Source organism: Netta rufina, assembly GCF_964035555.1.
Source record: "Netta rufina genome assembly, chromosome: 1".
Taxonomy (NCBI): domain Eukaryota; kingdom Metazoa; phylum Chordata; class Aves; order Anseriformes; family Anatidae; genus Netta; species Netta rufina.
The window spans coordinates 136,385,414-136,406,594 of NC_140123.1; the positions used below are offsets into that span (position 1 = coordinate 136,385,414).

A 21,181-nucleotide genomic window follows, 5' to 3' on the forward strand; every position below is an offset into this window, starting at 1 on the left:
GTAGATGTTCAGAAACAGGAGACCACATCTTTTCTGTATCTTCTGCCAATAATACAGCTGTTGTCTTTGCTCAGTTCCCCCACAAGTTTCCATCTGCTCTACAATCAGACATTGAATCTCAACTGTTATGGGCTTAGGTATATCAGAACAGATTCTTTCCTGTGCATATATTGAGCTTATCACTTGCCTTTTTCCAATTTATTTTATATGATAAGATTTTTTGACACATGCTGCAAAAAACTCAGCGTGCTGGAGGGTGGTGATCTCTTTGGAAAAGGCAAACTCAAATTTGCAGCATGCGGTTTTAAGGATAGCTTGTGATGTATGCAGACAAAAGCAGTCCAGATACACATCAATAAACTAAATGCAGCTAAGGAAAGTTAAATATACTACAATTTTTACTCTGTACTTAAAACCATTTGGATGCAAAACTCTGCCACCAAGTACTCCTTTAAGGCCCAGATACAATAAATAGGATGTCAGATACAGTTGCACAATGCCAGACAATTGCGTAACACATTAATAAAATAAACTGGGGGCAAATAGATTTGAAAATGCTCATGCACTGCACAGATACTCGTTTTATTAGGTTTACTAGGTTTACTTATGTTACTCTAGTCACAGAACATACTCATGAAATAGTATGAAATACTTTTCTCCTTAAACATAAGAACTTTTTTGCTTAATTTGGACTTGAGTGTTTATTTTTAGAATTTAGTAATAAATCAAATTATAGACATTATATTTCAGCATAGATATGGCAGTTCTCTCCCCACCAAACCCATCTGCTGCTTTCCCATTAGTGACCAAAAAAAGAATACATCCTCTTCTAAGATTTAAATATTTCCTATTCAGTCTCAAAGTAGTTCTCTCAAAGATGAGAAATGCTCCTAAAAATTTATTCCCCTTGCCCCATCATACATCAGCATACATTCCATTGATCAAGTAATCCAGCCTGGTATAATGTCTCTTCTGAAGAGATTCATGCATTTTCTTCCCCATGAATGTAATAACTAGTAGCAAGAATATCACCCCCAAAAGTAAAGCTGCTACAAGTTTGTTTTTGTCTTCCAGCTGAAGGACACCTTTCCTTCTTAGTGCACTCTCTGACAGGTAACTTTCTGAATCAGATGGGTCATAATCCTGACGGTTGTTTTGGAAAGCTATGGGAGAACCACTAGTAGACAGGACAAAGTCTGAAAAAGAGAGGAGGGTAACGTGGCTGGTATCATTGGAAGAGACAACTGTTGGCTCAGGAGGGATGGCTGAAGTTCTGCGCCTTGATGTGGCAGTAGCTAGGCTGGAATTTGAGGTCACCCGCTTGGTTGCAGAAGTAGAAGCAGAAATTGTGGGATTGGAAAAAGGAACATGAGTAACAGCAGTGCTGGCAGCAGAGACACCATGTTCAACTCTAGCAGTTGCAGTATGCATGAAGGTAGCCCTTGTGGTAACAGCACTAGATTTAGCACCATCAGGAGGTGGAGAAGTTGTATGAGATTCCACTCTGGTGACACCTGTAGGCAGAGGAGACATGGTAGTACTGCTGGGTCCAGGAACACCAGACTGAGTGCTGGGGAGCAAAGCAGAGGGGTTTCCAGTTTGAACATTAGAAGACATATTTGGTGGCAGATTAATTTCTTTCTGCTTTGGGATGGGGTCTAAGCTCTCAAGATTGTTGGCCACTTGTGATTCAGGAAAAACTGTATGAAATTCAATATTGTCTAAATGTTTATCCACGTGGTTTGGGAGTTCAGATGCTTGCTGAAAGACAGATTGCTGCAAAGCAGTGGTATGATTCTGATGGCTAGTCAGACTGTGAGAAATATAGGCTCCAGCATCCAATGGCAAAGAGTATTCATTCAAATGAAAGTCCTCATTTTTGAGGGAAGTGTCCTCTAGGGCATATGTGTCTGGAAACAGAAATGAAATATCAGTATTTAATGACAGAATCTATTTGTGATTACCACAGGCTTATTCTAGTTACTTGTGTTTCATAGTAAGAGACATACCAGGGAGCTCCAGAAAGTAATGACTAATCAAACTGAAGCACCAAAATCTTTTCTTTAAAATATGCAGTAACTTTTAAATTCTGTCATAAGACCTGTCAGCCCCAAGCATGGACGCACCAGACTGTAACTGCAGCTTCTTACAAAATTTGCATATAAAGAGCAATCATCCCAATGTGATTTTTATACTCATATAACACGCATGTGTTTATTTAGAGGTGAAAAATAGAGTGAGTAAGCCCATTGCCTTTAAACCATTCTACAATCTGTCAATTAAGTAGATATTACCAACCTCACTTTTGTCAGATGTAAGCACTTCCACCTACCCAAGATAGTTACATACGCCCCTTTCTTGTTATATCCAAACACCCCATGATTGTTGGATAGAATTCACTTCACATACCATAATTGTCTGATGATACAAGGTGGCAATAATATCCCCGTTTTATAGACCGGGACCAGAGCAAAGAGTCTGAGTGACTTTCCCAAAATCTTTTAAGAAAACAAAGGCAACCTAGATGTCATGATGACGTCTGTTAAGGTCCAGGGTCTCCTGGAATTAGCATCTGTGAGTGCTTTGCTGCACTTAACTGTACTTTGCTGTGATTTCATTCACATGACTGTAACGTTATGATATTTTACTACACAGATGAAGTGTCCTTGGGGCTTCTATTTACAGACGAAGTAGGAATAGTTCATAATTTCTCTGAGATTTTTCATCCTCAACTGTAATAAAATGGTTTGTATTCCTGCATCTGGATGGTGCAGAGCACCAATCCAGGCTTATTCACTTTGTAAAATACATTTCTGATCAAAGTACATGGCCAACGAGGAACATAAGATTGAATGCTTCTCACATAGCAAACTTGTTAAATGAACACTGCCACAAAAAAAAAAATAAAAAAAAATAAAAAAATTAAAGAATCTAATATCTTGCCGAGAGAATACAAACAAATTAATGGTTGGACTTTATGACCTTTGAGGTCTTTTCTAACCTAAATGATTCTATGATTCTGTGGAATGTTGCACAAGTTCTCTAAATGTATGGTAATGACAGTGAATTCTATTTTTCCAGAATCAAAGTAAAATATACTTTTCTGTATAAATCCAGCTATATTTCAAGAGTTTACTAGTCCAATTTGCCCTGTTAGAGAGTTATAGGAGTCCCAACCGTACTACTCAGTGCTAAGGAACAAGCAGTCAAAGAAACTTGTTGCTATCAGATCTCCAAATGTCCACTCCTCCACTTCCTCTCCCCAGCCTCCACCCCCAAACTGTACACATACTGATCTGTAGGAAAGACTTGGGTTCCTGTTGCCATGCTAGAAGAAGGACACTGCTCTAAGAGTCTCTGAGGTATCTGAAGTAGACTGCACATTACCATTTCTCCAGCAGTCAATGTATATTGCTTCCAACCCAGGTGGACGAACATCAGTTAATGGAATTTGGAAGCAGGACAACAGCTTTCTGTAACAGAAATTCAATACAATTGATAATCTTAGCTGTTATCTGGTTCTACACAGATACGAAAGAGAGACTTTGGGCAAGCATGAATTCTTAGAAGGACTGGCTAACTGGCACAGGTCATGTCTTCATTGTCATCATTCAGCAGCCTCCCAGAACGTTTAAGAGGGAATGTGCTCTCCCTGTAGTTCAGACTCACACTCTTGTCTTTTACAGAAACAAAGACATTTATTAACTGCACTGGAATTGAAATAAATAATAACAATAATAAAAAAGTCCATGATATTCTCATTGTCACTTGCTTCTCAACTAGGAACTCGTATCTAGATGGATGGATTTATTTCAGTTTTATTGTACATACACAGAAGCCTAATTGGCTGCTGTTGTAAGACTCCTCCAAAAAACAAAGTGGAAAAACAAAATGAAACACCCCCTCCACAAATGGAAGTGCTTTAAATAAGAGTACAGCATTTTGAACCATAGATATCCATTTTTATCCTAACCTTCTAGTTGGGCGCCAGTTAGTTAGCAAAGTAAAATTCTAAACAGAGATAATAGACTCCAACCACAAGGTCTGACTTACAGGAAAAAAATAAACAACAACAAAAATATTTTTTCTTAGAAAGTGGCTTTAAATAACAAAATATTCAGGCATTACAAAATAAGAAACTGAAATGACTCTCAGCTGTGTCTGCAGTTCTGAACACATTTTCCCACCAGTGAGGAAATGACCTGTCACAACCACTGAGCAAGCCAACAACTCCTTTTTCCCCCGTTCCCAATGCACTCCCATGGCTTCATCCATAAGCTTAAATAAATTGATGTAGTGTGACAACTACAAGTACTTGCAGCATGCTGTGTGATCTTCAGTTCGCTCACCTGGACAACAGCTAAGAAAGCACGGAGCATTCACGCAGCATTCAAAAGACCAAGTGTGAGGGCAGCATGGGGAAGCTAAGCTGAGAGACCTATACAGGAGTTAAGTATCATTGCTATTCTACGGCACTCAGATTAATTAATCTAACTGCTTGTGTTAACTAATTCCACTCCACAGATTCAGAATCAAACACTTTCTCTGTCTCCATTTTAGACTACAAGCTCCCAAACGCAATTGCCAACAAATGTTGTGTTAGGTACAGATGTGGTGCTAGCACAGATACACGTGTTGGTAAGAAAGAACAAGGGCACTATACGAGTCAACCTTTAAAAAGAAATTGAAAAAAAACACAGTGGTCCTGGTGACATCTCAAAGCCAGTAAACTGTATTAGAAAACAAACCTTAGGTGTCAATCTTAAAAACAAAATGAACACCTCCTGAGCAGACTTCTGATAGAATCTACGGGTGTTGCTTGGCTATCTCAGCAGAGTGGAAAAAGACAGCTCCACAAAAGTACATGAACAGCAGAAACCAGATTTCCCCCCCCACCTTCTGCTCTTTGCAACTGGAATCAGGAAATGTTTTACTTCCCAAGTTACAGGCTGTTTCCAGGAGTTAACAAGTTGCAGGAATAGTTTAAAAGAAGAAAAAGGAAAACTTTACTATTAACACTACTTCAGTATTTGAAGTTATTTATTAGCAACAAAGTATTTCACCCCTTTTAGTTCCTGTTTTGGTGTAACCACCTGGAGATTCTCGTTTTAAAAACCAAATCTTTAAATGTTTGTCATTAAGAACACCACTCAGGTGCTACATCTGAAAGCTTACTAGGGACCTAAGGTAAATAAGCTAACAGCATCTTTTTGGTTAACATTAAATGAGCATTACACCTATATGCAGGACAAAAGCACAAGCACAATTACATGCCTTGTTTCTTTGCATTCCGTGTGTTCTTCTAGGGTAGAAAGAGCCAGAGCAATAAATGTGGTTGTAGTGATAATTTTACATGCAATCCATTTGTTGCACACCACTTTTGCTCAGTTCCTGTGTGACTGTGCCCACACAAAAATATTTGGTAATATTATGTGAATAATCTTGCTACATATCCTGCTGTTGCTCCCTTTATAGTTTCTTGTGGAAAAAGTTCTCTTTTTCAGTAAAAGTTCAGACTCTTGCATTACTAAGTTTCTGCTCTCTCAAGAAGCCACACTGAAACCACCTTGTGAACTCTTGGCAGGAGGACAGTCTAATTATCAGCTTCTTATCTGAGCTGCTTCTTATCTGAGCTGTTCAGACTGGTCTGGTGCAAGTCAATGCCAGTCTACAAGTAAGACTTGCTATTAAAAATCTCATAGCACATGACAGATAATGAGAAATTTGTGAGCGTACAGCCCACATGCCATAAAGCTTTGATTTTGATCAGTTTGCATCTGTGCTTCAGGTTCCCTAACTGAAAACAGAAAATAACGATTACTATCGCCAATTACTCACTAACATCACAGTGGGGCTCTGAGGCTTGCCTAATATTTGCTTGCTGTTTCTGCTTGCATCTATATGGTACTCATCAGTGTTGCCTGAATCCTTTGAATACACAGACAGCTACAAGGGCATCATATTTCTATTGCTTTCAGCAATACTCTTCAGCATTATGTACAGGAAATTGTCCTTGACTAGAATACATCAAGATGGAAGAAGCCTTTTTGTTTTAAGCAAAGGAAAACTATTAAGAATTATGAACCTAATATGAAGGAATTTCATAATGGTTGGGTTGTTATTCCAGCCAGGAAGTTGGGCTCACACAGGTGCGCACCAAACACTTGCCTATCCATCTCCTACAGAGCAAAGAATGACGTTGTAAAATTAGAACGCTTTGTTTAGAAAATTTTACTAAAAATACAACCCCCAAACATTACCCAGTCACTACTGAAAAGACACTGAGGCAAAGGCAATCTAGTGTGGGGAGCAGTGTCTTTTCCTATTATTTACCTCGAGCAATTTTGTAGCTAACAAATCCTGCTGCAGGTTTCATTGGACAGGCCTCTGTGCTTGGGCAGTAAAACAGGTAGCAGTTTGGATGTGTCTTTGTCCCTCGAGCATCAAAGATCATGAAGTTACACTTCTTGTCTCCTGCAAAACAATATATATGTATTTCAGCAGCAAGAACCTTTATAGCATCTTAATAATAAGTTCTGGTTAAGTTTTCCTCATGTGTTGAGAAGGAAAACTACTAAAATGTAACATCGATAAAGAAAAACTACAACATATAATATTCCTACAAGAAAAACAACTCAAGACTGGAAAAGAATGGCCAAAGGCCAACATGTGAAACGTCACACCTTCCTCTTCCTGTGCAGAGGAACACGAGGAAACAATGAGTCTAATCTCTCATTCTCCCTTCATACATACCACGTTGGCACCACTTTACGTAACAAGTTTTTGCTTACAAATTGTGATAAATCTGAAAACCTCCCCAGTATACTTGTGGATATACACAGCTCCCATCCTATTGGGGACACTTTCAACTGGCTTCTTTTCTACTTGCTGCTGTGCCTCATACCACTCTAAAAGCCTGATGGAAAAAAACAAACAAACAAACAAACAAAGAAAACAGTTTCAGAGGAGCATAAGCACTCTCATTTTTGGCTATAATGAACGTAGTACAAACTGATGGTTACTTCGCAGAGTGTCTGCTGAATCGTGATGATGCTTGGCGTTGGGGAGCCTGTGTAGTTGCAGCACGTAAAACGACCTCCGTTCCTGGACTGCAGTTATTTTTCCTGAGCACTCTGGTATCAGCAATCTACTATCACATGAAGCCAGGCAGGACAGCAAAGTAATTCCCTAGCTGCTCACAAGCAGTAACAGAGAAAGGCAGAGAGGGTCCCTTACCTGGTAGCCCTTTTCCCAGGCAGCAAGCCCGCATACACGCCTCCGGAGCCGACGCGTACACCGGCTCCGCTCCCCTGATGCCTGCGGGGAGGGCGAAGCTGATGTCGACGATGGCGTTCTCCTCTTTTTCCGCCGAGCAGCCCTGGCCGAGGGCCGGCCGGGGCGCCAGGCAGGCGAGGAGCAGGAGCCGGAGGCCGATGCCCGCCGACATGGCCGCCCCACGGGGCCCCAGGGCCGGGAGGAGGGACGAGGGCCGGCCGAGGGCCGGCCGGGGGCCGCCGCCTTTCCCCCCGCCCCATCTTGCCCAGCTAACGCTTTTCCTTTGGACGTTTTCAGCTCCTCCTTCTATTTGTAGGTAGGTAGTTAGCTTTGGGCAGCGTGTAGTTAAGTGTCCCGGAGAGTAAGGAACGCGGCAAAGAGGCAGTACGATATAGTCCTTCTTTTTCAGCTATCTCATCCTGCATCATACTTAGTATAACATAGTTATTTCTGCAACTAAAATAAATGTCCTTCGTAGGGGTGGTCCATTACATGAAGAGATATCGAAGGGCAGATGACTTTACACTGCAATGGTTAGAGTAAAATAATGAAAACAAGGAGTCCTATAGGACTAAACACCTGGATGCAGATAGGAACAACTGCAGGTATACGTATACATATATTTGTGGGTATTCACACTCACGTTCACTAAATATATAATAGTTCCCAAATTAGTCATTGTAAGCCACTCTCGGATAGTGTAAGAGTGTGACTCGGACCCAGTCACATTTCCTAACGCTCAATGGCAGCAACGAGGCTCAGGGGACTGTGCCTTCCGTATTGGTACTGCAGGCTGAAGCGGCATGCTGCAGGTGTCATCATCACGCAACCCTCATATATACATATATATATATGCTAACGTAAATGTATACAGCTGTATATTCTGAGTAGTTTCAGGTACATTGACTTTGTTGCTACTACAGAGGGTTTGTGTTATGTCCACATTAGAGACAAAATAAAGAATTCACTACCGCAACCGCCACATTAACAATACACTTTTATTGTCATAGTGTTTTCAATTATAAAACTTCATGTGGCAGACATGTACAATGGTTGATAGGTAAATTAAACATTTCCAAGGGTCTTGCTACACTGCACATTCATGTTTTTATAATAATAAATGAAAACACTTTCACAGAGTAGCTGGAAGGTGTACTTCACAAACTATTTTGAACTCTGTTAAGCAGAAGTGATAAATGAAGCTAACTAAAGTTAAATGTGCTGATCCAGTGGAACTAATTTTAAAATTTGTCTGAGACTGATGGCTAACATATGATGTCTTTATGGCAAGCACTGGTTAGATTGCAGCCCTACAGACAATTTATGTCTGAGCACTCCAAGTTCTTCTTTAAGTGCCACTGAGGCTGCTCACAGATGATTTTAATAATGTATGAATACTGCAGATTCAGAGCTCAACTTTCTCTACTGAACTTGCCAACAATAGTTTGTTCTTCCTCGCAGAATAGTTACATTTCTTTGAACCTATTTGTTTGTTATTCTGGCAGGAACTAAGCAGTTGTTGAGGTAGTCAAAAGGTCAGCCTATTATTGGTTTACAAACCCATGTGGCACAGCCTGCAGCTGCAAGAACTGGTGCAGGACAGGTTTTCACCTACAGCCTCCATCTTAGTAACAGTTGTGAGGTGCAGTTCCTGCAAGATAGGAGGATTGTTTTTGTGTTAAATTAAATCTTGGTGGGAATAAGTAAAAGCAGCCAGAAGAGAGAATGCTGAACTGAGTTCAGGACAGAGCTTTCACAGATGCTGGCTGTCATACATGAGCGGAGAATGGGCTTGTTCAGGAGTTAGCACATCCCAGCACTTTTTATGTTTATTGGCAAATCTGTCAGATACAATCATGTGGCTGATTTGATTGTCAGATATGAACGCAATGAGTCTGAAGTACATTTTCTCCTCCTTTCTACTTTTCTGCTTAACCTGAATCACCCATGACCTTTCAGTCTGGGCTGTTTTTATCTCATTCCTGCTCATGATAAACATGGTTAGTGCCGGCTGCTTCCTGTGTGTTACTGTCTGGCGAGTTACCATGGACAAACACGCTTTATTTTCAAAAGGCGGTGCTGTTTCCCGCAAAAACACACACACACAGCCATAGGAGAGCAGTGAGACCCTGCGGAGCGTGCATTTTTACCGGGCCCACTGGGGTACAGACCCTAACGCTGGGGGGTTTGGCGGGTTTACTTCCCACTACGCGACCAGGGAAATGAATCCCCTCAACTAAAGGAGACCCCGGGGGGGGTCGGGCAGCCCCTCTCCCGGCCCTGCCGGTGCCTTTAAGCGGAGCTCCGCCTGGCCGGGGCGCCGGGCGGGGCCTGCCCTGACCCGGGCGCAGGCGGCAGGAAGCCCGGGCGGTAGCGGCGGCCCCAGCGCTGCAGGCTGCAGGGCGGCGGGGTGGAGGAGGCCGAGCACGGCTCGGCTCGGCTCGGCTCGGCTCGTCGCAGCGCGGTTGTGCGCTATGGGAGCGGAGCAGAGCGCGGAGGCCGAGAGCCGCCCGGGCGAGCCCGGCGCCTCAGGTCGGTGGCCAAGGGGAGCCGGGGGCGCTGCCACCGTGACCCCGGGGGCGAGAGGCGAAGCGGCTGCTGGGGGCGGCAGCCCCGGGTGCCCTCCTCGCTCGCTGCGGTGCCCGGCGGCCCCGTGGGGAAGGGCGGAGCGGGGATGCCGGCCTCCGGGGGAAGGCAGAGGGGTGTCGGCGGTGTGCGGGGAGTCCTGGGGGTGAAAGCAGGACGCGTGTGGCGTGGAAACGGGGCTCCCAAATGTTAAGCTGTTGGACTGAAGCGTTCCCCAAAATATAAGGACGTGAAAGAGCCTTACTGCGGTGGAGCGCTGACAGATGAAAAGTTTCTGGTAGCTTTCGCCTTCAGCCTTCATTGATGAAATGAAATCACCTTGGGTTATCGCTGGAGCAAGAAGTCAACACGTCCTTAACCAGCACCGTTACCTTGTTCTGAAAAACCTTGTTGAACGTGACATGTTACTGGGGAGAGGGGGAGGAGGGAGGGTTGTCAGTTATCTCAGGGATGTGTTTATTCTGTATAAAGCATACTTGCTCTCTGTTGAACATGTTAATGTGCTTTTGGGGTTAAATTCTGATGAAATCTGCATATTAATTTGTTTATGCATTCCTTCTCCCACCCTCCAATCCTTCTAGCATCTCCATCCCCAGCCAAGCAACGAGCAAAAATGGATGACATTGTGGTGGTGGCCCCAGGAACACAATCCTCCCGGAACGTGAGCAATGATCCAGATGTCATAAAACTGCAGGAAATCCCAACTTTCCAGCCCCTTTTAAAAGGTAAGTGATTTTCCTCTGTTTTTGAAGGCCCTTTTTTTTTGTGCCAAATAGAGTATGTGCTCTGCAGCGTACTGAGCTTCCTACTGAAATTCACATTTCTGTGTTCTTCGCACCCCTGCCCTTTTTTCAAACCTTGCCTTCTTTTGGTGTTTCATAATCTTCTATATGGAGTGCGAACTGGTTTAGAAGTGTGCTAATAATGTTCTCTGATGTAGAGCCATCTACTGTGGAGGCAAAACAGCTCTAAGCTTCCCAGTTTTCCCAGTGCTGCTGGTTTGCAAGGCTGTTGATGAGAGATGCTATGTTGCATTCTGATATACTGTGGACTACAGTCTCCAGTTTTGCTCTTGCTCTGAAAAACATCTCCATGTTACTATCTTGGAGTAAAGCTACGTGTGTACAGATTTAGTTGCTTGAAGTCAAGATTTATTCTTGGGGTTTCCACTCTAGATCAGATCTCGTTCTTTCTTTGGAAGAGGGGAATAAAAGGTGACGCTCATGTGGGGAGTGTCCTTAAGCTCTGTGTTGATGATATCACTTTATATCAGTGGACCCTTTAAATTCCCCTCGGTTTGTCTCCTTTCCTCACAGCTTTTTTTTTTTTTTATTTCCCCTGCACCAATTCTTTGTCCCCCCTGTTTGATTCAAAGGGAAGTGAACATCTAAATCACAGCTATCAAGCCTACAGTTTACTAGAAACCATTCATGTGCTTTGTGGCCTAGCTCAGTGTAACTCTTCTCTAACCCGTTTCCTGGAGGCTGTGCATAGCATCTTCCTTGTTACCTGAAAGTTCCTTGGGAAGGAAGATGTCTGGAGCAGCCTGCATGAATTGAGCCTGCTCCTGGCCTCCTCCTCCTGGAACAGAGTGGGTCATCAAACTTGTGTCTGCTACATTGTGTATTCACACTCAGTGAACCAATATCTTTTTTTTTTTTTTTTTTTTTTTTAAGTTTGAGTCTTACTGTGAATTATGTATGTTGGCTGTATTGCTTGCTCATTCATGCCTTGTAGGCCTGCTGTTACAGTGAAGAGCTGCTGGCATGTTTAGCCTTTCCTGCTGCTGGAAGGAGTGAAGTGTTCTTGTACAAACAAGAGTTTAGGCACCACTGGTCTGAGTGCTACTAATTCACACATGGCAGCTGGGAAGGTGTGGCAGCCGCTTTGTCCTTCAGGCTTTGCTAGAGATGATGTAACATCGCTTTTTAGACAAACTCTTTACTTTCATTTATTTTCATTATTTCAACTTAAAACAGGACTAGTACTTGTGGGTACTATGATAGCCCAGCGGGCCAAGTATTTGGTGTTGGGTACTGCTGGATGGGGATCTAGATCTGTGTGGCACTAGCAGTACCATTTCCATTGGAGGAGGTTAAAAGATGGGGAGACCACTGAATAGGAGAAAAGCAACCCTGAATATGTCTAGGACTGGTACTGCTCTTCCTGTTGACCAAGGAGAATGTGTGTTGCTTATATATGTATTTTTTGATTCTGCAGATGGTGATGTCATAGAAATCTGTATCTGATTTATTCCTGACATTTTCACTACTGTTTTAGAATTGACTGTAAGATTTTTTTTTGAGGCTTGCAGTGTGGGTGTCAGCAGCAGGTAGTTTCATTACTTTTGGTGAGAACACACTTTGCATGCATCCTACGTCATACAAAAGGCAGAACTGAAATCTCATCACTGGCAGTTTGAAATGTGAATGCTGTAACCCAGATTCACAAAGGTAATAAATAAGCTTTAATCCGAGACTCCAAACTTACAAGATGTGTTAGGATCTGGCACTGAGATTATTGTGTTTGTGAGTGTTTGATGACAGTGTCAGTTCCACCCAGCCTTGAGCTGTGGTGGGCTGAACCTGGCTTGTATGAGAGCTATGGAATTCCTTGGAAGCAGGGCTGCGATGTGACCACTTCCAGGGGCAGCATTCCTGGGTGGGTGGTTGAGGAGCCAGAGGGCACTGCCTCAGATCACCAGTCCAGGCCCTTTAACTCCTAAATATGCATACGTTACGTTACTTGATGGGCAGCTGTCTAGGTTACTGAGTTGCTTTTGCTGATCTTACTGTGGACCTGAAGGGGTGTGTGCGTATGACAGGAAACTTTTCTATTTCAGTTGCTTGGTCTGCTAATGTCTTTCCCCGTGTCTCTTGAGATATGGTGACATCTGGTGACTGCTGACGAGTATTGCATGTTAGATTGTGTTGGCCCATGTGAACAGTTTTTCAGCCTCAAATACACTATTCCTTGAATAACAGGACTGCGATGCTTGTGTTCGGTACAGAAAGTGGTGTAGCCTGAGCCAAGACTTGAGAGGCCACAGTCCTGCTTGAGAACCTGTTCTGTTCGGGATTGGTCTCATCTCTGTTCTTCACATACAACATTATGGTCTTGGAATGGATAAAGATGAGAGCAAGAGATCTTCTAGGAGTTAATCCTGAAACTTGTGTCTTATGAGCTGCTAGCTTGGAGAGCTCAAAACGTGAACTCATAACCATTGTATGCTTCACTTTCTTTTTGGTTTCTCCTTGGCTAGGCAAAGCCAAAGGGCTTTATTTTAAAGTCTCAAAAGAAGCCTAATCGTTAAATTAATGGGTTGGGGAAGCACATGATCACAAAGAGAATGAATGTTCACAAAAGACAAAGCACTGAAAAGCTGCTGAAGTACAAGTCTCTCCTAGCTGTCTTGAGTTGATTTTGCTGTGACCAGTGACACTGGAGGTCTCTGCAATTGTACGCCCTCACTTGTAAGAAACTGTCAGTGTCATGTCCATTACGTCTTTCATACGAGGTTTTCCTTGGCTTCATTGGAAAAATCTGCATCTTAGAGTTACAGCTATGGTGGATGCCTGTTATTTTGCCATTATATTGACAAAAGTCAAATCCCAATTCTACCCGAAGTGAGAGGAAAAGGTACTCTTAGGGAGTTACGCCTAGGAATTACATGCCTGACTGTTTTTCCACAGTAACTGTTACATATCTGAGTACAGAGTAGTTGGCTATGCAAAAAGTCTTCTGGTAGAAATACTAGCAAAGAACTTCACTGTTTGACAATTGATTTATTTTATTTATTTATTTATTTTAAGTGAGGAGCAAGTATAAAATCTCCCGAGTGAAAAAGAGGAAGCCTCCAACCAGAATTCTCCTTTGTGTCAAGCATTCCTTTCAGCGACTGCTTCATAAGCGGTACAGAACAAAATGTGATCTGCTGTTTCTTTCCTTTATGCTGCTTCCTGGGGATATTTGCATAAAAAATGAACTTCTCTCTGTTCAATGTCCCTGATTCTCAGTCTGTTTATAGCATAGAGCCATAACCAGCTGTGTATAAAATAAGTCATATTCTTTGAGTTGCAGGGGAAAGTGGATCTCTTACATGTGGAATAATACTGTGTTTTTTAACTATGCAAATTTTCTTGGTGAAATAAGACACTTGTCCTAAGGACTTAAGCACTGTTACAAAACTTCCCAAAAGCTTCTGAGAAGGGTGTTTAGGTTTTAACTTTGTGCCACAGAAACAAAATGCTTACTGCATTCTTTCAAAGGGCATCAGTTTCTCTCTCAAGCTTCAGGAAAGATTGAGACCTTTCTGGTAGCAGTGCAGTGTTAGGTTAAACAAAATAGATGGGTGTATATAAAGGATGTATTGATGCATGTTAGCAATATAGAAGAAACTTTTCAAGAGATAGTCATCCAAATGCAGGTGTAATCCCTATTTTGTAATAGGTCAGCAAGACCTAGTGCAAACATAACATGCAGGGAGCTTGATAGTAGGAATAAAAACTTTGCTGCATCTCCACCCTGTTGTCCAGGATTTTGCGATTGGTTTGCTCTCCAACCTGATTTAATGGTTCTTATCACCTTGGTTGCATTGTGAGCATTTGAGACCTGCTGATTGACAAAAGCTGCCAAAAAGGCAGTGACTTTCTGCTTCTGCTGGCCAAGGCAAGTCAGATGTTAATTTCAAAGTACATATGCATTTTGTCACTTCCAAATCCTCTTAGACATCAGGCCAGTTAATGTTACTGTGATATGTATGTCTATTAAGAGATTTGCAGAATCTAGCTTTTTTGTCTTTTTGAAAAGGGAATGTTGTAGCAAGTTATTTCTGTGCTTTATTGAGAGAGGTTTTTGGTAAATCTGAAAGCCAAAGTCTTGCAGTAGCCCATGGATTCTATAGAAAAAGGCCACTTTAAAGTTGCTTTTTGTTTGGTTTAGTGCAAAGCTACAAGGTCAAGTAGCAAACAGGTATGGGAAGGGAGATTATTCTTGTTTTGGACACTAGTTCTTCACATTGTGCAAGAATGACTTTCATTGTCTTCTTTTATTTGAGATATACTGCACAGTAGTTCAATGAGCATCCAGGCTGACAAGGGGAATTTTCTCCTTGTTGCTTTTGCTTCTGGACATACAGGCATAGAGTTGGTGTGTAAGTGGCAGAGATGAAGACGAAGGAGGTGCCCAGACAGCAGCCTGTCTGTATCAAGACTGGTAACTTCCTTACCTCTTGATGGTATTGGTAATGACGTTGAAAAAAAAATATTTTAAATGTTGTCTATTTCCTCTGTATCTAGTAATGGTATCATACAGAGTCCTCTACAAAGTAGGTGGTGAAATGGTTATTACTAGTAAAGATGTGATTAATCTACTTTTGGAATACGCCTGGGTTGTCTACCCAAAACGACGGTCCCTGAACTCATCTCTTTGCTGTAACTTTGGATCTAGCTGGAAACTAGCTCTGTATATGGGGTCTTCTATCTTAACTGGGTGTGTGGTTATGCTTCCTCTTCTTGTGTCAGTGTTTTGGGTTTCTCTGAGGTGACAGACTATTTCCTGATGATGATGATTGCACTCTATTGGGGAAATGTGTTCCCAACATTTAGGAAGTTAAATTCATGGCCAGATAGTAACTTAGTTGACTTAAAATGAAAACTGGAATCTGTTCTGTGTGCCTGGCAAACACCCTCAAGGCTCCTCCTCAGCTTATCTATTTGTCTAAACAGCCTGACAGCAAATGCCTTTTTGATGTGTTGGGTTTGAAGTCCTGCGCTGCAGTCCATCACGGCTGCTCTCTGGGTGGCAGTGCAGGGAGGACCGCAGTGGTTTCCTAGGTGGGTGTTCTCATATAGCTCTGTTCACGCACTGGTAACTAAAACAACACCCTCAGCAATTCCAAATAAACTTGTGGCAACAAGTTGTCCGTAAACACTGGCAGTTCTTTTGTCTTGCCATTTTCCTTGCCCTTTACTCCTTGTCTGGAGGAAGCTGTTACCAATGTCCTGGCAGCTTCTCTTGGAAGCACAAGTGGTACTGAGTGGTTCAGGATGCCATACATACCACAGGTTTGCTGAGTACTGGCTTGTGGATGTTTAGAGGTACTTCAGCAACCCTGTTTTGTGTTCTGAGTTACCTATGAGGGAAATATTACCTAAACTTAAAAAATAATAATCATTACTTTTATGCTAGATATTTAATTCTTGAGGCTGTTGCTGATCCCTGCTTAGCCTGCTGCACAAGAATGTGATGATCCCATGCTTCTTGTTTTGTTTTCTCTAGCAGTCTTAGGCTTGTTGAATGCAAGTTCCCCTGAGAGCAGGGATCAGTTCTGTGTGTTAAGCAACGTGCTGGTATGTAACTAGAGACTGTTGCTTATAAAAAATTTAGGTCTGGGTTCTGTGCTGAGATTGCTAAATACATTTGCCATAATACAATGTGTGTAGTAGGGTGATGGTTGGACTGTCTTCAAGATGATCTTGGAGGTGTTTGCCAACCTTAATGATTCTCTGACTCTGTCTTCTGTTGAAGGAACTCCTGATCACCAACAGCAAGAGAAAGGAAGTTAGCAAGGGGAGCTGAGACTCTTGTTTTGAACTCACCTGCATTCCCAGGCACACTGCATGAATGAGAGGTGTCTTCTGTGTAGCCCTGCTGCAAGTTACTAGTGGTGTGCTGCATTCCTTTGTTTGCCAGACATACGTGGTATATGGAGTGTGCAGCCATATGAAGGTTTTAATGGGCCACTCATTATCATCTCCTAGCCTGATGTGGCTGGATTCCTGTCTTATAAACACCACTGCTGTTTCTGTAAGAACAGCAAAGTATGGAAAAAGGTTGCAAAGGGTTGTAGTATTTCTGTCCTTAATATTTTTAGGGACACAGTTTGTAAAGATCTATCAGGCATGAATTAGAACTAAAAGAATAGCTTATGGCTAACCCACTGAGGTCTTTTCTTACCACGCTGCCTTTTATCCATATCCATATCCTCCTTCATTTATCAAGGTATTTCACAAAGCAAAAGCTGAGGCCTTTACTCTTCAGAGTCTAGAGTATAGTTTACCTGACAGTAGTGTAAGGAGATCCAAAGTTATGTAGCAGAGAGTCTTGCAAGATACGTCCAGCATGAGGAATGTACTTTTGTCTGAAGATGGTTTGAGGCAAAAGCTGGGCAGTGGTGTGTTTATTGCAGCCGGTGCACATCTTCAGCAGAAAAGTGTGGGGAGATGCTAAGGAATCTCTTGAGAGAGAAAAGAGGCGAAATCCATACTGATCTTCTATTATCCTCAATCATGGGAAATCTAAGCTTGTGTTTAGGCAGCTGAAAGGACTGTTTATCCCTATATAATTATTTTCTAATGAAAATATCAATGTATTTGTATTCTCTGGAACAGCATGTAGAGGAAGGATGTTGAGACTCTGAGCCTTGTGGAACTTAGAGCAATGTATTTTATCACATCACACTCCTCAGTAATTTCTGCTGACTGGTTTACATCTTTTTTTTTTCCCTACCACACTGTATGCTATTTCTTCCACATATTGTCTAGGGAATTTAGCTAATAGCATATGACAAGGAAATTTTATTCTTATAAATCTGGGCATTGTGATACTTCAGTCCTTTTTCTGAATTCTGCCCCTATGGCTTACAAGGAAGATCTGCTTATTACAGCACTCACCAGCATTGCTGATTGTTCAGAGTTCTAACAGGATTTGCAATACAGATGGACTCCATGCTTAGTACTCGTAACAAGCTCTGTGAAAATGAGCACACTGGGCAGAAAGAAACACCAAGAGTGGTGATGTGAGTGCTCTCCAGCCTGTTTTATTTTTTAAGGCTTGTGGACCGGTGAGTATTCCCCTGTATTTTGGGGAACCATCTCTCTCCATTTTGCTTTCATGACTTGTAACTAACTTTCAAAAGCAGAACCTAACAGATGCCCCCATTTTAAGGAAAGGAGCTTTCCTTTCAAGAGGTAGTTGCAAGTTTCCATATGTTTCTCAGAGGTTTAACTATTTGGAGACCTGGGTTAATTACTTTTTGTGTGAGTATTTGAGTCTGTGGTTAGGTACTGTTCAAATTATATGTTCAACATCAGTTGGAAGGGTGTAAAGGACTGCGGATACTCAGTTATGTGCCTTTCCCTCGTCCTTCCCACCCTCTCCCTTCTCACGCTATTCCACTCTGTATAGTATAACTTAGGTTTTGGCAGATGAAAAAGAATAAGCATGTGCATGTCTGCTTAGACTGTTAGCCTGGCATTCTTTTTCCTAGGTGAGTACCTTCAAGCTCCAGGAGCTGTGGCTCCTGACTGAACCTCATAGCTCCTCAGACATGGAAGGTTCCTCCTCGCCACCTTGCTGGATGTGAATAAACTTTGTTTGTCATTACAAGTCACCCGCAGGTTCTCCTTCCTTTACTTTCACAGAGCTTCTGTGACAGAGTTCTCCAGCTGGCCAGGATGGCTCTTGGGGTGCAGCCACCCTTTGGATACCTCAAAAGATGTGCTGAGGAAAAATACCACGTGGTAAGGAGTTGTCAATGTCCTGGTTTATAGATGTGTCATGCACTGTCGTGAGGAATACCTGTGTTGACCAGCTTACCTTGAAATCACTGTTAAGTGATTAAGGTGAAATGCAAAAGAAACTCCTTATTTATAACAACCAAAATACATAGTGTAATTAAAGTGTTCACAGAATGTGTAGGTAATCTCCCAGTCTTTCTAGGACGTGTATGCTGGGAGAGCATATACATTACACTTTATTTTGGAGACCTCAAAGGACTCTAGGCATCTAAATTTGGATAATTTTTTCCCTCTATTCAGCATTATCATCTTGCTCATAAGTTAAGACTTGCTCATAAGACTTGCTAGAGTATGTGACTGAAGGACCTGTGAACTTTGTCCTTCTGTCTTCCCTGTTTGGTGTCTGTGGATGTATTTCCTCTGACACGTCTACCCCAACGAACTGTATGTTTTGTATCAGTGAAAATTGCCTGCAAAGAAACATTCCTCTTAAAATGTCCGAGTAGGACTAGATGGATATACACGTATACGTGGAACGATGAATCTCCAAGTCTGTTCCTATAGAGATACAGTAACAGCATTGTTCAGTGGACCAAAGTCTCAAAAGTATTTCACCCCTCTGTTGGATGATTGGGATCAAAGGAAAAGAAGGACCTAAAGAAAGCATTCTGCTAGTGCTGTTAGTTTGGTTCTCTCCTCTTTAGTGGGCCAATGTGATGCTTACTGCTCCTTTCACTTTTATTCTTTCAACTGTTAGTATCTCGAAGTACATTGTGTTCACTGGATAGGGACAGCTGTGTTAAACATCAAATGCTTGGATGTAGAGAAAACAGAAGATACTGTATCTGGGATGTGTCAGTCACACAGGGACCAAAGTAAGTTGTTGATCAGAGACTTTATCTACTGGGTGGCATCCCTGCCCGTGGCAAGGGGATTGGAACTAGATGATCTTTAAGTCCCTTCCAACCCGAGCCGTTCTGTGACTGAAGGGATCATGAAGCGGTCACTGAGTTCCTGGGGGGATCTCTGACACAGATAGTAAATGGCAAAAAAGGGACCATTTACTATGCTAATGAGAAATGTAGGCATGTTCTGATATAGATGATATACTGATACACTTTGTAGCTAAGTCCAGGACAGTTGTGCCATTAGGAATCAGTAAAACTGTCAATGCAAAGCAGGAAGCAAAAGTGTGTGAAATGCTTCTGGAAGATTCCTGCATCCCATAAACTCTCATCTCCTACTGCTTTAAAAAAAGAAAGGGGGAAAAGAAAGGGGGGGAGGGGGTAAGGGGGGCAAAGAAAAAAAAAAAAAAGCAGCCAAAAAATACCACCTCAAAGTGTTTTGGCCCAGAATCTGTATTCTAGAGCTGTGCAGCTGGACAGACTTACAGCACAGGTCAGTGAGCTGTGTGCTGCCTGGTGGGTGTGTGGCTGATGGACAGAAAACATCTGCCAAGCAAGCGACACTGTTTAGTCCTTGTTCACTCACACTGCTGGTCTGTAGTTGTGTGCAGACAGTATTTAAGCTATATATAGTATGTATACACTATACATACCAGATGCACAAACTGTATATGTGCAGTTTGCTTTTAACTTGTGCTTTTGAAGTTCTACTGCCTGATCACTGGCTGTTTTTTGAATGCTTCCTATCTTGCGGCTAGACCTGCAATGGTGTTGGAATGGATTGCTTTGGAAAATCAATTTATTTTCTTTTTTCCTTCTAAGTGTTGGTAAACAATTTCTGCCTCATAGGAGTTTATCTGTTTCTCCACAATCAGGAGATTTTTTTTTTTTTTTGTCCAATCAGTTTATTAAGAAAAGTTATAATTAACCAATGGGCACAGTGTAAATCATTACACCTTAAGTCACTAATTCTTGATGATATAATTTTATTTGTTATGCATGTTAAGTTAAATAAACTTGATCAAGGTAAAGGATGGGTGCATACATCTATGTCTACTGTTTGTCTGTAGTTAACCACATTTTCTATAACATCACGTGGATCCAATCACATTCAAATGCTGTGCTCTTGTCTTTATTTCCCTATGCAGACACTGTTAGTAGAATAAAAAGCAGATTCCCCAAAGTCATACGCAGATAACACCCCTCCTCCTAATTAAGGGTTTGACTTACTAAAATTATGTAAAGATAAAAAGGTCATTAAGGTAGAAGTATGGGGGGAAAAAAAGTCTACTCAAGCCCTAAATCTTGTTAGCAAAGCACTACAGCAGGAGCTTAGTGTAACCATGTTCCCTCTGTACAATTATGTAAGATGAGATCAGCAAGCAAGTAATAAAGTACAGGTCAGCAAGCTCATTGTTACAAGACCTTGAAGTTTAGAATCAAATTTGATCTGCCTCTATTCCTTTCTTAGGGAAGCCTAACAGAAAGGAAAATAGGAGGAGTTTCATGGTTCATTTGGTTTGAACAGTGAGGCCTGCAATACTGCAATTCCATAATATTCCCTCTATTTTCTGTGCAAGCCTGCTCATGGTATACGTGGCTAAGTTATCAGCAATGTTGCACATGCAAACCAGCAGATGCACCGTTGCAGATTAAATATTGAATTCTGAGATCCAGATAAAATTCTGAAATGCAGATAATCTGCCAGAGGTGCTGCTTTTTAATTTGCAATACTAAAAAAAAAAAAAAAAAAGACTAGCGGTGATGTTGAGTAGAAAGTGGAATTACTGACTGTTGTAGTTGCAGATGACCTTGGAAGCCTTTATTATCCTATGGTAGTTGTCAGAGAAGAGGCATTAGTCATAGACAGGGGCAGTTCACACTGTAAATCAGTAG

At 42.0% G+C, this 21,181-nt stretch overlaps 2 protein-coding genes across 2 annotated transcripts in view; one reads left to right on the plus strand and one right to left on the minus strand.

Moving 5' to 3' along the window:
- Positions 1–562: 562 nt before the first annotated feature.
- MANSC1 (MANSC domain containing 1) lies at positions 563–7,450 on the minus strand. Its single transcript, XM_084288282.1, has 3 exons — positions 7,237–7,450; positions 6,334–6,474; positions 563–1,910 (listed from the first exon to the last, which is right to left on the minus strand). Exons 1-3 carry the CDS (start codon positions 7,445–7,447, stop codon positions 916–918), a joined length of 1,347 nt encoding a protein of 448 aa, XP_084144408.1. The 5' UTR covers positions 7,448–7,450; the 3' UTR covers positions 563–915.
- Positions 7,451–9,657: 2,207 nt separating this feature from the next.
- BORCS5 (BLOC-1 related complex subunit 5) overlaps positions 9,658–21,181 on the plus strand; it is a 71,836-nt gene continuing 60,312 nt past the window's right edge. The window contains exons 1-2 of the mRNA XM_084286093.1: positions 9,658–9,807; positions 10,443–10,586. Coding sequence (XP_084142219.1) covers positions 9,750–9,807; positions 10,443–10,586 — 202 coding nt within the window. The 5' untranslated portion in view covers positions 9,658–9,749. The remainder of the gene's footprint in view (positions 9,808–10,442; positions 10,587–21,181) is intronic.